Genomic DNA, 17,874 nt, shown 5'->3' on the forward strand with positions numbered 1-17,874 from the left:
TGGGTATCATGTCCTAATTTTAATTTAGATAAACCTGTGACCTTTTTTCTGGATGATTTTATAATATTGCTAGTTTTAAATCTCCCTAAACTGAAGATTAAAAAGAAAAATGACACCATGAGTAATCTCGTCTATTCATTTCTGGATTGAATTTATTTTTTAAATGAATGTTTAAATACATTGTACCCAATTAATAATAATTTAGTGAAACTCACCACTTTTTATCTCATACAGCACTGAGCACATGTCTTACATGTAGTAAATATCCAGAAAGTCTTTGTTAATGAGTCAAGTGAATGCAGACTGTCAGCACTTTATCCTCCCGCTACATTATTAAATCTTTACACTTAGAATGTACTGATTTTTTCCAGTTGTAAATTCTTGTTTTAACTTAAAATTGAGACTACATCATAGTAGTCTCAATTTGCTGATGATGGTTGTCTAATAACTAAAATCCCATCAGATAAGCACAAATCTACTTCTAGCTTATTTATAGGAATTATAGATGTTGGGCTTATGAAATAGAAAATCCTTATCCTCCTTCTGTTTTCAAAAGATTCAAATTTATGATAAAAGAACAAAAAAGCTTAGCTGGTTTCTGTTGCTAGTTAAGTTTAATGACTACCACCTGAAAATCATGTGTGACAGTTGAAATACTCCCTTACTCCCACTAGAGGGGGATTCCTTCCAACTTAGGTGAAAATGCTATTAGATACAACATGAAAACTTCTGTGTGACATTGATCTTTCTTTTTTATTAAATTGAAGTTAATCTCATGTTTTAAAAATCAGCTGTCCTTCTGTAGGTATTGCAATTAAAATCTTACAGGAATAGAAATTATAAAGGATACTGAACTAGACTGCACATGTATTTAAACCATAGTGCTTTTGAACAAACCGTAAATTTTTAAAAGTTGCTTTAATTAAACTGGTTAATACTTGGGCATCTCAAAACATCACTTTGAGCCCTCCTGGAGATAAAACCTAGGGTAGAAGATGAGGCTGGCCTTTTGCGATCCACCTCCTGACTCCAGTCCCCAGAGTCTGTCCTCGTCTCTGTCTACTGACATACCCCATGGAGAGTTCCTAAATTCCACTTGAAAGTTTTGGTTTGCTATCATCTCAAGTTGTCCAATATATTAAAGCCATATCTTTAAATAGATTTCTATTTGCCATTGAATTTTCTTACTACTTTGACTTTTCGTACTGTGTTAAGCAAATGCAGAACTCACTCTGGAGATGATCTTTGCAGATTTAAACATACACTATGTTCTCAAAACAATTCTATACATACTAAAATATCATATCAAGGGTGAGTGTACCTAACACTGAGGTATGCAGATATGAAGTATGTGTATAATTCAAGAGTAAATGTCATATTGTGTTTATAGTAGCTGAGATTTGGTGACTTTGTTGCTTGTGCTTTTCCTTCACTAAAGTTTCCAATGTCGATTAGAAGTTTTAATGTAAAAATATTTGAGGCTAGTAACCTAGTGTTGTGAAAGGCAGGACTTAGGAAATTCAAACATATGTAAATTGCAAATAACTGAGTTCTTTTTCTTTTTCCTTAAAGACTATAAGAAGATCTTGTTTCTAAGTCTAACAATTAGCTTTGGAAATCTAAGTGTAAACACAAATGCTGTCAGTGAATCTTATAATGATCTTGTGCTGTAGTTATCCAACATTTCAGTCTTTAGCCTAAAATCACATTTGGTATCAGCAACATATGGTTTTCATCAGAACTAGGCTGCTCGTCTTCTCAATATCATTCATGCGTTTCTCTTGCTTTGTGCACCAACCTCTGTCAGGTACCAGGTGGTGGGTGAGCGTCACTTTCAGTAGAGCAGTTGGAGAGTGCAATTTGTTTCCTCATTTCTTCTGTGACCCCTTTACTTTCATACTGGATGACAGTCTTATTGCAGTGATCTTCCTTTCAGTATTTTCTCCCCCCCAAGGGAAAAATCCAGTGTTTTTTTATAGCAAGATACATTGGATAGCCTGTATGTTTTCTACTTAAGTGTCTACCACAAATGCCTGACTTTAAGGTGTTTAAAACTAACAGTGAGAGAATTCCCTGGTGGTCCAGTGATTGGGACTTTGCCTTCCAATGCAGGGGGTGCAGGTTCGATCCCTGGTCAGGGAGCTGGGTTCCCGCATGCCTAGAAGCCACGAAGCCAAGATGTGGAGCGGAGGCAATATTGTCACAAATTCAATAGAGACTGAGAAAATGGTCCGCATTAAAAAAAAAACAGAAACAAAGGCCCCACTAACAGCGAAGCCAGGTAGTCTGATGTTACTGCCCCACCTCCACTGTCTTCCCCAGACACTTAAAAAAATATTCCTATTTGTTCTGTTGCTTTCTTTCCTTGCTCTTTTCCATCATATACTGGTACTTTGTAGTAGTCAAACTTAAACGCTTTATACACCAGACTGAATAATTAGGTTTAAAAAACAGTAATTATCAATACACGTCTTGTTCCACACAGCTTTTAAAATTCATGTTAATGAGCTCTGTCTTCTAATGCATAAGACTGACAGGCAATTTTGAAGTTTTGCCATCATTTCACAACTTGTTGCTTAGACTCTGCCTGCCTCTTCCTGAGTATTGCTTTCAGGAAGTCTTGCTCTGCAGCATTCCCGAGATTCAGGACTACCCACTCTGATGTGAACGAGACAAGAAATTACTAGCAGCTTTACAAGCATGATGAAATTGCTTTATGGAGCATAACTTTCCCCTCACTGACAGTAAAAGTTCAAAAAGTATGCGCGACATCTTGTGATCTAAGTGAGAAGCTTGATTCTCCTAACTTCCCAGATCATTTTGAGGAACTTCTACCACCACTTCAACATGATAGCAAATATATTAATTTGATAGGTGCTCGCCCTGTTATAAAACTGGAAGCCAGGGCAGTGACCTGGATTTATACCCACTCATGAAGAGACGCACAGATCTCTCTTTCTTGACACCTGACATAAGTTGAACACCAGCTTTCTCAAAATTCTCAGTTCTGGGCCATGCCTGTGCTCTGGTGTCTGCGGTTAGACTCAAAGAAGGCTTTTGATAGTGCCTGAATTATTTTTTTCCTTATGATTTCAGGTTGAAGTCTTGACTTCGGAGGATACTGCCTTTGGACTCAAGGTGTGTAGTCTGATGTAGCTTGTTGTGTAGGTTTCATCAGCTCCTCTAAGTGGATTGGAAGGCTCTACAGAGAGGACTTGTGTTTTTTTAATCAAATGGAGAGGTCCTAAAATCTTCCAAAGTTTCAGATTTCCCTGTTACTGGGATTAAGATCAGATTATGGTAGTATTTTCTTTTCCTTCTTTCTTTGTCGTGGAGAATATGAGAAATAGTATAGGGGACCAGGAGTTGTATTTAGTAGTAAATGACTTTTAAATTTGAATTAGCCATGGAATAGAATTTACTGAAATTCCCACGCCCCCAGGTTGGGGGCTGTGAAATTCAACCACTGAATGGTATCAGAATGCCGTGTTTAGTTCATAATTCTAACTTCATTCATTCATTTATTTCTTATCCCTGCTTCAAATATTTATTGGACCCTTATGTTCCAATCACAACTAGATTAGATCTCAGCTCCTGCCCTTGAGCTACTCAGTCAGTTTGTAGGTACAGGCCTATAGACAGGTAAATTATCCTGTGGTGTGGTTGTCCCCATGCTGAGTTATGCCAAGGATGTGGAGTGTGGTGGAGCTGAGTGGGAAGGTGTTCTCGGAGGTTGATCCCTGGGCAGAGCTTGAGGGCTTGGCTTGTATTTAGGCAAGAGAGGACAGGAGAGATGAGAGCTGTTTTCAGGTCAGAGGAGATCCATGAAAAAACTCAGAGGGAACGAAAAGTAGTTAAATTCTGCCTCTGTGGCAAGCTCTAGGGTTGAAAAGGTTAAAGATTTGAATTTTATCCTACAGAAAATGCGTAGCTATTACAAGATTTAAAGTCAAGTAGTGGTTAGATCTGCAACCTAGGTAGATGATTTGGGCCACTTTGTGGAGGATGGGTTTGCCAGAGACCAGTGAAGGGGTTGACTAGGTCAGGTGAAAAGATGATGTGGGCCAGAGCTGGCATAGTGGAAGAGGAGAGAGATCCTTAAGAAGTAAGTCTGCAGGACCTGAAGATCACAGATACGCAGGATAAGGAAGGCAGAGGAGCTGAGGGTGAGATCAAGGAATAGATTGGCTGCCCTGAAATAAAGAGCACAGACGGAGGAGTCACAGATTTTTAGAATCGTGGTCTTCCAGACCTGTAGTTCTTTTTATTAGATTTACTTGCCTTTTGTACATATTTGCTAGTAATTCTTAAGCCACGTAACTAAACTGGTGAGAAGTACTTACTAGGTAGGGGAGCCTGACTTTCCTCTCATGGAGCTGCATAGAAGGACAGCCTAGGCGCCATCAATTACTTTGAAAATCACAAGTCTCGGAGGGTAGTTGGTGAAAACTTGAGAGCGTAAGGTACGGGTGCTCTTACCTGACTCCTACTTTCCTTTCTAGATGCGTGGCATTTTGTTAGTACAGTCAAACTAGTTGTGCTGCAAGTACAGGTGGAATGACGTTGTAATACTACCAAAATCAAAACTGTTTAGAGGTTATAAGCTTAGCAAGGTATTACATTATAAATAAATATAAATTAAAAGTAAAAAGACATTAACACTTTATAAATATTTAAATATTTGGTAAACTAACTCAAGTTTTATATCCTTTGTTTTTTTTGCCTCTATATCTACCAAAAATTACTAAAAGAAAACTAATTATAAATAGAGCTAATTCGGTATTTGCAGTATTTAACATATGGTCGTCTTCTGCATTTTTCATTGTTTATTAAATACCCAGCATGCATGCAGAATATTCACTGCATATTTAATAAACCTGTAGGGTCAGTTCTTGTGAACTCATCTCCACAATCCTTCATGCTTATACTGAGTATGCAGCAGGACTGTGGAAGATTATTGTGCCAGCAGCTCTCATGGCTTGCCCCACTGTGTAAAGGCTTTGCATTTGTTTTATGGCTAAACTAGCAGATTGCTTCTGTAGCCTTAAATTCAACTTGTGGGAACACAATTTGAAATTTTTTTCCATGATTGAATGATTTTTAAAGAATTAGATGCTTTTCACTTTTGCATATCTACTCAAAAGTGTTCATACAGGTAACTATTATCTGTAAGTCAGCAAATATATTTTTATCTTGTTTCTTCAAAGGTCTAGGTATTCAGTATTGGTCAGGTTTTTGAACACTTATTTGCAATTGATCTTTTCTCCTGTTTCTATATACACTGGGAAGAATAACTGAAATCTGACTCACTGGTAACACATTAATGGCATCGTCTTGGTGGATGTGGCATGTGTGTCTATATCCCATATACGTCTCTGATCCTTTTAGTGATCTTTAATGTGCCTTTGATCTTTCTTTACTTTTTCTTTTGGACACTATCTAATTACTCGTTTCTTGTATGCTTCGTTTTCTCCCAAGTCGAACTAAAATCTACAAACTTAATATTTACTTAATGTCTATGAGCATGAATTAGTGGAAAATGACTTAACTGTGTTGGGACCCAGAGGTGCAAACGACCTATTTCTGTTTATGAGTGTGGTGAAACTATAACCCAGGAATACAATTTTGCAGTCATTCAGAACTGTCATGCCTATTGTGGCTGTTTTAACATTAATTTTTTAAAGCTAATCTAATAGGAAGGAAGTATCTGCGCTCTTTCTTCTCCTCCACAAAACCTTAATTTTGCACAAATCCTGACTCGTTGTTTTATTAGGCTTATCTCAAAAAAGGTAACTTAGAATTTGAACATTTCAACTGATTTCTAGTGGTTCTGAGTTTTGTAACTTTGGCGGTTGTTTCTATACAGGTCTAGTAAGATGCTTAATTAATTTAAAATTATGTATACTTCTCACAAACAAGAATTTCAGTGAATAGAAGAGGTGTTTGAAAATAAAAAAATGAGCAAAGATATTTGGAAAGGAAAGTTCTGCAAACTATAAACTGCTGATCTTGATGTCAGCTGTGATCAGGACTTGAATATATTAAAAGTTTATAATTCTATAGAATAATAAATCAGGAATCTCCGAGGCAGCCAACATGGGTTGGTTCTTTTTACAAGAGAAGTACGCCTTCTATGTCATTAATATACTAGGTAAAGCTGGTAGTGATAATGAGACGATAAATCAGCTAATCAAATATATATATAATGATATTGTTAAACATAGAAAAAGGCTAAAAATTGGACTTTGTTGCCTGTGAGTTCTACAAAGAAATTTATAGTAGGGAAGTAAAAAAGAAATGAATGAAATATCTCTGGGTTGTTAAAAAAGAAAAACTATGTAAACATAACTTTTCCATAAATTTCTTAAGAGATCTTAATCAGAATCTAAATAAATCACTTAAAAATTTCATGACCACAAATCTTTTGCCCTCTCATTTGTTGTATATAGCTAAGTCAACAGTTATAAAGAAGCAAGATTTATTTCAGTATTAACTTAAATATCTTTGCTAATCTTAGTTCTGCAGTTACACTCATTGAATTCATTCGGTCATTCTAATGCATTTCATTTAAACAAATACCTGTGGAATAAACGTACATGTTTATTTGTGTGCTGGGAATGCAGTAGTAAGAATAATAAACCCTTGCTTCTGTGGACCTTACATCCTTTTTTTTTTTAATTTACTTATTTATTTTTGGGGGGGCAGCGTTGGGTCTTCATTGCTGCGCGTAGGCTTTCTCTAGTTGCGGCGAGTGGGGACTACTCTTCGTTGAGTTGTGTGGGCTTCTCATTGCGGTGTCTTCTCTTGTTGCCGAGCACAGGCTCCAAGCGCACGGTCAGGCTTCAGTCGTTGTGGCTTGGGGCTCTAGAGCACAAGCTCAGTAGTTGTGGCTCGCGGGCTCTAGAGCACAAGTTCAGTAGTTGTAGCACGTGGGCTCAGTAGTCGTTTCTCGCGGGCTCTAGAGCACAGGCTCAGTAGTTGTGGCGCACGGGCTTAGTTTGCTCCGCAGCATTTGGGATCTTCCCCGGACCAGGGCTGGAACCCATGTCCCCCTGCATTGGCAGCAGGCGGATTCTTAACCACTGCGCCACCAGGGAAGTCCCAGACCTTATATTCTTGACACAACTTTTGGAATGATCTTATTCCAGGCAGGAATTCTAGAAGAGATGCAAATTTATATTCTCCTCTTGTATATAATTTTTTGCTACTCTATGGTATAAATTGCTTTAATTGAATCTATTTGTTGTATTCTACAAAATGGAATAGAATTCCAGTTTGACTTATAAAACTTATAAATGACAAAAGGATTAGTCATCTGTAAACAAAATTTCAAAATAAAAGTGAAATTCATTTTGTCTTTTCAAAAATAAGGTACTTTTAATTGTGGACAACTGTCTAGGTGGAGGATCATATTTGGCAGTGACTTCAGTTACCTTTGGACTTATTCCTTTATTTTGACATCTGGCCATTATGAAAATCATCTGTATTTTCCTCCTTCATATAAAAGTAAAAGTTATGTTGCAGTCTAACTGCTTGTCATAAGGTCTAAGAGGGAAATAGAACACAAAGTTGGTAGCGCATCTCTGAATGGGCTCCCTTTACTAAACAACCAAAAAAGTGACCTTGGGGAAAAGCGGGAGGAGGCTCACTTGCTGTTTTTCTTTTCTGATCAGTTCATCTTACAGGAGTCAGGCCTTATTAGTTCTCACTGCATATTCTGGTCATCTAGAACTGTGCTAATAATGGTAGTTACTACCATGTGTGGCTATTTAAATTTACATTAATTCAAATTAAGTTTAAAATTTATTTCTTCAGTTGCGCTAGCTAGCTACATTTCAATAGCTACATGTTGTTAGCAGCTACCATATTGTCATAGTGCATGTACTTGAAGTGCATTTCCAACTTGAAAGGAAGTTCTGTTGGCCAGAGCTGGTCTAGAAAATAAAAGTTCCAAGTGTTCGTAAGACACATTGTAACATAATACATTTCACAATTAGAATAGAAATTTTTTTAATTGATAAAAAATCCTGAGGATTAGAGCAGATTAGTAGAGAACAGAAGGAATTTGCTCTTTTGGTAAAGTAGCATAAAGCAGAGGGGATGTTCTGTTCAGTAAAAATATATATAAAAAATATAATAAAGTTGGCATTTCCCATTGGATTTTGAGAGTAGAAAGGTTTTAAACTGGGTCATGAAGCTAGGCATCCTTCTGGTTCTGACTGTTGTAATGCATCATTAATTCATTGATTTACCTGCGGTTATGCCTGGGGGCTAGGAGTATAGTATTTCAGATTTAGAATGTTTAGCGTCACGTAATAAGAGATTCTACCTGTTCAAATATCCTTTCTTTATTAATGTAACCACAATATGTTTGTGTTTTTTTTTTTTTTCCTTCTTGTGAAGCCATGTTAACTTCAGTTCTTCTAAACTCTTTCCATCTTCTTACCAGGATGTGTTTTCTAGTGAATTTACTTGGCTAACTCTCTAAGAGGGGTGTGAATATAAGTTAGGTGTAAAAGTATATTTAGGGTAACAATGTCGTTGAAATGAACCAGCAAACATTTTCTTTTTGAAGTTCATAATCATATCAACTCATATTACTTTTCATAATATAAAGGATTTATTTTTGCATTTACAATTCTTTATTTAATGAAAATCTACTGGAAATCCTTAGAGGAATAAAGGACCAAGCTTATTCTTTACTGTTTCAGCCATTGAATCTAAGTTAAAATGAGAATATATATATATTGGTAAAGCAAAAGAATTTTCTGTTTCTCCGTAGAAGAAAGACTGGAGGAGGAAAAACAAAATCCATAGCAATTCTCAAGTCTGGATTTGGGAACCCATGTTGAGTCCTTCCCTTCTTTTGTTAGAGAATTTCCCAGCCTCTCAGTCTGCCACCTGCTGGTGGTTCAAACACTTACATGTTTGATTTTTAAATAAATCTGCTTTTTTCTTCTTTAGGAAAGATTTGGGGGAAATGTTCTATTTATACTCACCTGAAATATTTTGGTGCAGTTTTACTTGTCATGTTTAATTATATTTTTAAAAGCTATTTTAGCTTCTTTTTCAGCTCTGTCTTTAGAGGATTATGTAAATATAAAATTTAGAAAAGACAGAATATTATGAAGGCCAAAGCATATACCACTAAGAGATAAAGACAGACTTATAAAGGTCTTGAGGTCTTGAGTGCCATGAAAGGGGTTACTTGACAGTTGTTGTGGGGGGCAGGAGAGTCTCCCCTAATTTCTGAATTTGGATGAAATACGGAACAGCAGCCCTTCTCTGCTCTTTTGTAATTAAGACTACTTAAGTGGAAGTGAGCAGACCTAGAGTTTACTTTAAGTCATAGTATAAGATTGGAAAATTGATTCCTTGCTCTCACTAAGGTTCTTTTCAGCCCTAAAATGCCACAGGTCGTCTGTATTCATTAGGTCAAACCTTCAATTCTGTGCTCATTTATTCTTCTTCTGATGTCTCCCTGCGAGTGCTTACTAGTTTAAGCTATTCTCATTGTGTTGGGGGAAATATAACTATTTTTTGTCCATAAACAAACATTCCCAATGAAATAAAGCCAGGCAAAGATTTTAAAAAGAGAAACAAAGTAGAGGAATTTCATTTTCTGCCATCTTCATCTCCTGTCCTAACTTCCCTTGGAGCCTCCTTGACTAATTCTAGAGCCTTAGATTCATGGGTCAGTTATTTGTTCATCATTTTCTCAAAGAGGAAAAGTACTCCAAAATATTCATCTCAATTTACTTTCACGATGACTAAGGCTGAGGGAGGGAACAGGACTGATTTTAAGCCCTATTTAATGACAAAGTAGGAAAAAAAATTCAAGTTTCTGCCTCCCGGGCCAGTGCCCTTTATACAGAATTACAGCAATGCTTATTTTTAGTCTTCCCAGTACTGGAGCTGTAGATTAGATTGAATCTTACAGTATTGACATTTTTACAGCTTAAATTGCCAACAGTGTTGGCAATTTCATATGACTCAATCCAGTGTATTAGGGCTCTCCTATATCATTTTAGATCCGCATTCAGTAGTGAAAACACTGTTTTTCTTTAAAAGCTGTTTCCCCCAATTGCAGTGTGTATGTGCATACTAGTTGAAATATCAGGTGATCACAGATGTTTGTGGAATTTAATCGGCATGAAAGGACTCTAAGCCACATAGTCCAATGAAGAATGTGTGATGTTTCCAGAATAGGCTCTGACAGTATATAAAAAATCAGAAATATTCATCATGACCACGTGGGTTCTTAGTGTGGTAGGAGCTCCATTTCTTCTAGACCAAATGCTCTGTCAGGTGATGGTAGAGGGCAGACTCTTCGGATGGACTTCCTGACTGTGTGGCGTGGGTCGCTAGATCCTAAGATCCTAAGTATATTTGTACAAAAATGTTTGCCCTGATGGTGGTGAATGAAGGAATGTGAGTGGAGGCTAGCAGAATTCATGCCTGCTTTTGTCAGACTTACATTGGTTTTTAAGAAAAGATGGTAGGAATTAAGCACGGCCTCAGGTGCTGCAGATCTCAGAAGTGATCTTTTTAAGGGAGGGAAGAGTTATGCTTGAATGAAAGCTTATTTACTTGCATATCCTGGCATTTGATTGACTCTGTTTTTCTGCTGGGACATTATTTTGGCACTCTTATCTGAGGACTTAATTTCTAGTAATAATCAAAATGTGCATATATTCTCCTTATCCCCACCCTGAAACACCTGTTCATTGGGATGTGTACAGATAATTAGAGACACGTCTCTGGGCTTGCCTAGAAGATTCCTTAGCATAGAGTTACTGTGACCATATTAATAATCATCAAGCTGCTTAAGATTTTGTTGGGAAGAAGCAAAGCAGTTATTCTAGGGGAGATGGGGGATGATTTTGATTGCATGTGTTTTAAGTTCTCTCCTATGCCAAATTTTAAAGCCAGTTTTGTTTCTTCAGATGGTGAAAACCCTCCTCCTCCCTTAAATCTGGCTTTTACCCAAGCCATGTCAATTTTTGCAAGTCAGTTGAGAATGTCAAAGTGACTGGTGTTGAAAGAGCCAATATGTTGGAAGATGTTTAAAGCCAAGTAGAACATTTATATGAATTAAAGAATATATTAGGATATGATTTTTAAAAATCAGATTTGAAAAAAAAAACCTGTTGAATTAATACTTGCATACCAGATGTATCACTGATACATACTTGTAACAGATATTCCCCAATAAGCAATAAAATTACCATTTTACAACTGAAGTAATCTATCCTGTGGGTCCATTTGCAAAGATATGCCAACGAAAATACATGCAGAGTTCTTGAAGTAATAATGCAAATAAAACATTTCATATTGTAATTTTAAAACAACAGGATTAGGAAACAAAAAGTCTGGGAGACTATTTGTTGTGTCTAAATTCTCCTTTTACTCTGGTCTTTCGACAGTTGGCTTTTTGATATTGTGTAATTGCCTTAGTGTCTTTGTGTGTACTGAAGGACTGAATTATCTGACAGAGTTGTGGTTGAAAATCGTACAAATTCTAAATAATAAAAGTAATAAGTATATCTTGTTTGCTTCATTGCAATAATTGCCTATTTTCATACTTTCCTGAATTCTGCTGGTGTCGTGGCTCCCATTGGATCACAAAGTAGAGGGTTTTGCCATGTATAATTTATTCATTTGTGCACAGCCAAAGCATCCGTGCAGTGTGCAGTGATTGTGTGGCCCTGTGTGCCAGGTCACCGAGACCTGCTGCTGAGATTCGCTGCCCACTTTGCCCAGCGAGTGGGCACTGGCCTCCAGATGAGCGGGGAAGCCTTCTCTCCAGGCCAGAGCATACCTCAGGTGTGGATTTCCTTTGGTCTTAGATGGAAATGTGAAAAGGAGTGATGAAGGTGAGGAAGGGAAAAGTACAAGAAATAGTAGGTCTCATGCTCTATGTGATCGAGATAGAGTAAATTAAATCCTACAGAAAATTTCATTTACTTCTAGCTACACGTTGCAATTTAAGGCGCTGAATTGGCTGCTTCCTAAGAAGCTACGTACATTTTTATAAGAAATTCCACTTAACTTCCCTCCACTCTTCCCAAATTAAATTTTCATTTCAGGATGACTTTTTTGTGTCTCACTGAAGGGGGGGAGAGGAGGTGAAGAATGGAGTAGCAAATGAATACGTATTATTTAAAATGAGAATTCAGGACTTCCCTGGTGGCAGAGTGGATAAGAATCCGCCTGCCAATGCAGGGGACACAGGTTCGAGCCCTGGTCCGCGAAGATCCCACATGCCACGGAACAACTAAGCCCATGTGCCACGACTACTGAGCCTGTGCGCCTAGAGCCTGTGCTCCGCAACAAGAGAAGCCACCGCGGTGAGAAGCCCACGCCCCGCAATGAAGAGTAGTCCCCGATCGCCACAACTAGAGAAAGCTCGCGCACAGCAACGAAGACACAACGCAGCCAATAAGTAAATAAATAAAGTAAAATGAGAATAAAATGAGAATTGGGTATAGGCCTAGATTGGATATTACACATTAAATATCATGGTAAAATCAATAAGCTTATAAAAAGTATTCAAACAAATTTCCTGAACATTTGTCAGAATTTTAAAATATGTGTGTTTATTTATTGTATCTTAAATTTGTGATTATGTTCTTCTTTCTCACATTATATTCCTATTTTTGTCTCATTTAATTTTTAATCCCCTTCTCAAGATGTAAGCATAGTTTCTTTATTCGTGGTAATGTGTTAACCTGTATTTAATATTGTCATAGTTTTAAAGAAGTTATTACATACAATTGCAGTATAAGAATAACAACAGATATTCAATTAAAAAGTATTTCCTGTGACAAATGAGTATTTTGGAAAGAAGCTGGGAAATCCTGATTTTTTAGGATGAAGAAGATAATCTTCACCATGTAGACATTTGAAGGGCTTCAATTTTGAAAGTAAATAAAAAATTTATAAAAAATTTAATATTTTGTTTTACCTTATATGAGTCATGAAGTAGAACTAATGACATCATTCATGAAATGACTGTTTTTTGATTGACAGTGGAATTTTTCATTTTGTGCTATTTAATAGTATGTGCAAACATCTGGAATCACAAGTATTATAAAGACATGCAGGTGCATGTTGTAAATAGTTCCCGCTTGTGCACATGTATGTGTACATTCTTTTCTTTTACATAGAATGTATGGAGAAGTTGACCTCCCTAAAGGATAAGTTTGAAAAGGAGGGAAATGGAGATCTGCCAGGCTTGTTGGCTAGAGTCATGGACAAGAGCAAGGCCTGTCTGAACTGCCACTCAGTTTTTATTCTGCGAGTTTGCAGGGTTGGTGATTAGAGTGGCTTTCGCCCAATTATGCTGTGATTATTCTGCTGCACTGTAATTGACTGGGGAGATATGCTAATACCTGTCATTTGGGATGATAAAAGATGAGCGGGGGACGCAATGCATTATTTAGCTGGCTGTGTGATAGATGAGGGATGCGCAGAGTGCTTTAATTGCTGAGAAGAGAGGTTAAGCTGAACGAACGGATGAATTAGAAATGAGTTTTTTTATGGCTTGTGGAAAAGTGAAATAAAGGAAAATGTGCCTTAAACTAAAGCAGCAGATAGAAGTGAGCACAACGAAACTAGATCCAGGCAGCTTGCTTTAGCAATTTAAATATTAACGAAAATGTTTAGAGTTCAGTAAATGATAATTGGAAGGAGAATATACAATAGATTCTCATATTAAGCAAAAAAAAAATTGTTAAAGGAATTGTTTTTATTTGTGATTTGTAACCTCTTAAATTCATACTGTATGTTAGATTATACTGAAATGTAATATGCAACTATTCTGAATTGCATGCTTTGTGTCTTTTGAATGTTAGCTTAGAGGTATCTAGATTTCTTGTGCCTGTGTATCCTTCAGTAAATGCAGGCAGAGGAAGGCAAGAAAGAAAAAAAAAAAAGAAGAATGTTTATATATATATCAGGAAAATGTAATGATATAATTGGTGAGAGAGAGTGTATAGTTAATTCTTAAGTGACAGGATTGAAGGCAGCCGGTGGTACAGTTTTTACATGCTGCACACTCAGGTATTGGTATTTTTATGGCAAATAAATTCATGAAAGTGTGGTATTTTCCCTTTCGTATTGTTTCCTTTTGTCACACCCATGTCTAATCTTGTATCTGTATTTCACAAAAGTATTTTAAAATACTCCATTGTAATCTGCATGGTCATTTATACGATTTGATGTTAGCGTTATTTTATTTTTGTGCATTTAATAAGTAGGTAATTCTTCTAAGAATGCAGTCAGGCTAGCAGTTTGTGGAAACCGACTGTTAGAAGCTGAAGGCTGAGGCCTTGCCCACATTGTCGGCTTTCAGGCACATTCTACTGTACCAGATAATGATGTAGGAGAGTGTTGTTGTCCCCAGCTGTCCTGTTTTGTCTTGTAGATGAAGCAATGAGAATACAGGTTGAATCGCAGAAGTTGTGTTTTTTGTAAAATGAAGAAAATGACCCTTATATATTGTTGAATTATCTCCAGACCGTCCAGCTTCTCAGAGCCCGTGTGACTCGGCTAATAGAGCAGAATTTATCAGGGAATGGCTTTCAACCAGGTTATTGAATGGTAATGGATCTGTCTAGAACAAAGCATGCCTATTGGAATGGATGTCAGCTGTAGAGAGATGCTACACTCTGCTACTCCAGTAAGTTTTGTTGGAGCTGATGGCTTTCGCCCAGTGTAATTGACACCTCTTTTGCACATTCCTTCTGAAACTCAGTGAAGTTTCCTTATGGATGTTTTTAATCGGTGTCCTTGGAATTCCCAAGTAGACTCTTGTAACTACCTAACTCTTTCAGACAGATATAATATTTAAGGGCTGCTTCTATAGAACATCTTGTAAGGCTAAGTGGAAGTTTTAAAGGAAAAGAGGCAGTTAGCATCAAAGAACTTAAAATTAAATGGACAAAGGTAGGACAGACACAGCAACTTATGAACAAACAACAGCAGCGAAGGACAGTTCTTACAAGCTTTAGTTACACTAATTTAAAATTTCATGTTTTAGTTAATATCACCTTTAGCTGACTCCGTAATGAAGGATGACAGCAGCACTTTGGAGATGTGGTGTCTTGGGTTTTTTTCTTGTCAATAGTATAAAAAATAGTATACAAACCTATTTGATTTTGTACATCTTTTAAAAACATTACTAGCAGTTTAGTATTTTTCCTTCCTGGTAGGCAGTTATTCAATCCTGAGACATTGTGCCTGAATCTTGACTATAATTATCATCACTTGAATGTGAAAATGATTCTTTCAAGGTCCTCAGTTTGAAAGGTTTTGCTTTGTTTAATGTGGTCAGAAAAAAACAAATCATGTTTGTAGATTTTGTTGTTGCTGTTTACTTGATGTAAAGTGTCTCACTGTAAATTTGTTGATAGCACGAAATTGTTCTTTTTTACACAATTGGATGTCTGGGAACTGTGATGTCGCCATTCTTTACCTTAGATTTAAGTTCTTCCCCTTGGAAATGCTCTATCTTGAAACAGCATTGTAACATGAGACAACATAAAGCTTTCTTAAATTTCCTTAGCATCCTTTAATACACTTACTGCCGAATAGAAGGTTTTTGTTTTTTGTATTTTTTTGCGGTACACGGGCCTCTCACTGCTGCGGCCTCTCCCGCTGCGGAGCGCAGGCTCAGCGGCCATGGCTCACGGGCCCAGCCGCTCCGCGGCACGTGGGATCTTCCCAGACCGGGGCACGAACCCGTGTCCCCTGCATCGGCAGGCGGACTCTCAACCACTGCGCCACCAGGGAAGCCCGTTTTTGTTTTTAATGGTGATGAGTTATAATTTTTTTTTAACTAATGTGGTTATATTATTTTATAAAATTTAAAATATGATTATAAAATTATTGCCACAGGGGACATTATTATATAGTTCATTTCTCTCATGTTATAAAGGTAGCAAGAGAAGCTCATGCAAGAATAGCAGACCCACTAGACCTAGTATCTCCTTGCTCCTAATCTGGGGCTTTTTCTTTTGTACCTGTGGAATTGGTTCCTGCCTAATGAGCAAGGTATGTGGAAAATAGTTGTACACACTGAGCTGTGCAAGGAAAAAGAACCACCACATAAGCCTACTTACTAGACGTTACGAGTTCAGGTATGGGTGCTCAAGTTGGTCAAAACAAATCATTGAAAAATGATACATACGTTATGCATTTTATTTTAACACAAAGTGTATTTATACGTACCTCCCTCTCCATCCATCTTACATCTTACAGTTGTCTCAGCCATGCCTAATTCTACAGCAATTTTTTAGCAGTTTGTTCAGCTTTAGTAGAGTAGGATTTTCCCATCTCCCTTCTTTTCACATTCATCCATTACTTGATTCCATTTTTCATTAAGTTTCACAACTAGAGGAGCGTGTAGCATAAGTATGCTTATAGGAGGAAGCACAGGTAACTGCTGGGAAGCAGGCGCCTCAGCTGCCATGAGAAGGGAAGCAGGAGGGCCTTCTAGAGAGTAGCGTCCTCCTCTCTGACGTGGAGCAGATGTCAGGAGGCAGTGAAGGCTTTGTTAGTGTACCCAGCGAGTATGTCAGGTTTCCGCTGTGTGAACCTGCAGGCCGTACACTGCTTCCCCTTTGCTGTCTTTTTTACAACTCCTAGTTCATTTCCTTAAGAAGTAACAAGTCATTACTTTTCCTTCTGCATCCAGCCAGGTCCTCGATAATGTGCCACTAGAAAAGATAGAGGTCATTAATCAATTTACTAGAGACTAGTCGTGAGTTTACCTGTCTTATTTTATGGTTTTGATTTTTTTCTTGCCAGTAGGGTAGGGTTTTTTTGTTTCTGTCTTTGTCGTGTAAATTCACCTGCAGAACTTGCGCAAAGTACCCTTGAGAATAAATGTTTAAAATTTTCGCTTTAAAAAGAAAATATAAATGTGAGTAATTACCTTCAAGCCTTTAGTGCTCAATGGAATATCTCCTTGCGATGTTTTGTCTTCCTTAGATTTATTATACTACTCTTGATGAGGATAGAAAACTAACCTTTAAAAAAGGCAAAATTCAAAAATTCTTACATGTGCCCTCTGGTTAGATTGGAAAGGAAAGGAAAATTGCTAACATATTCCTTTTCTACTGCTGAGTAACAAATTACCACAGATTTAGCAGTTTAAGACAACCACACCCATTAACTTATCTCACAGTTTTCATGGGCCAGCAGTCCAGTTCTGGGGTCCTCCGCTCGGGGTCTCACAAGGTGGAGGTTGAGGTATTGTTGGGGCTGAGGTCTCATCTGAGGTACAGGTCCTCCTCCAGGCCCACTGGTTGTTGACAGAATTCACTTCCTTGTGGCTCTAGTTCTGAGGTCCCCGATTTCTTGCTGGACATCAGTCATGAGCCATTTCCCCATCACATGGCCCTCTCCGCAACATTTTACTGGCAGGAGAGTTGCTTCAAATGTCTCCCACCTCTCTTAAGGTAAGGGGTCACCTGATTAAGCCAGGCCCACTGAGGGTAATCTTCTTTAGTAATTCAGAGTCAACTGCTTAGGGACCTTAGTTACGTCTGCAAAATCCCTTCCTCCCTATAAAGTAACATAGTCACTGGAGTGTTATTTTTCACATTCACAGCCTCACTTGCACTCCAAGGGAGGAAATTATTGCAGAGTACGTACACTAGAAGCTAGGAATCTTGGGGGCCATCCTAGAATTCTGCCTGCCACAGGTACTGATTCACATACGCTGTCAGATTTTAGGGATGAAAAGGTTTTGTCTGCATGTACTCAAAGTATCCTTACCTTGAATTTCAAAAAATGCAGTTCTGAGGAAGTGAAAGGGGGGTATAATAGAACATATTTGACTGACAACATTGAACATAAATGATAAGC

General features: G+C 37.6%; 1 protein-coding gene across 7 annotated transcripts in view; it reads left to right on the plus strand.

Annotated features, from left to right (window-relative positions):
- Positions 1 to 17,874, plus strand: part of ARID1B (AT-rich interaction domain 1B) — a 412,486-nt gene that overhangs the window by 241,046 nt on the left and 153,566 nt on the right. For 4 of the 7 annotated variants that reach the window (XM_079939553.1, XM_079939554.1, XM_079939557.1 and 1 more), the window contains exon 5: positions 3,097 to 3,138. The exons of the other annotated variants lie outside the window; for them this stretch is intronic. In XM_079939553.1, the coding sequence (XP_079795679.1) occupies positions 3,097 to 3,138 (42 nt within the window). The remainder of the gene's footprint in view (positions 1 to 3,096; positions 3,139 to 17,874) is intronic. 7 annotated transcript variants of the gene reach the window in all.

This window comes from Stenella coeruleoalba (genome assembly GCF_951394435.1).
Source record: "Stenella coeruleoalba genome assembly, chromosome: 12".
Classification (NCBI taxonomy): domain Eukaryota; kingdom Metazoa; phylum Chordata; class Mammalia; order Artiodactyla; family Delphinidae; genus Stenella; species Stenella coeruleoalba.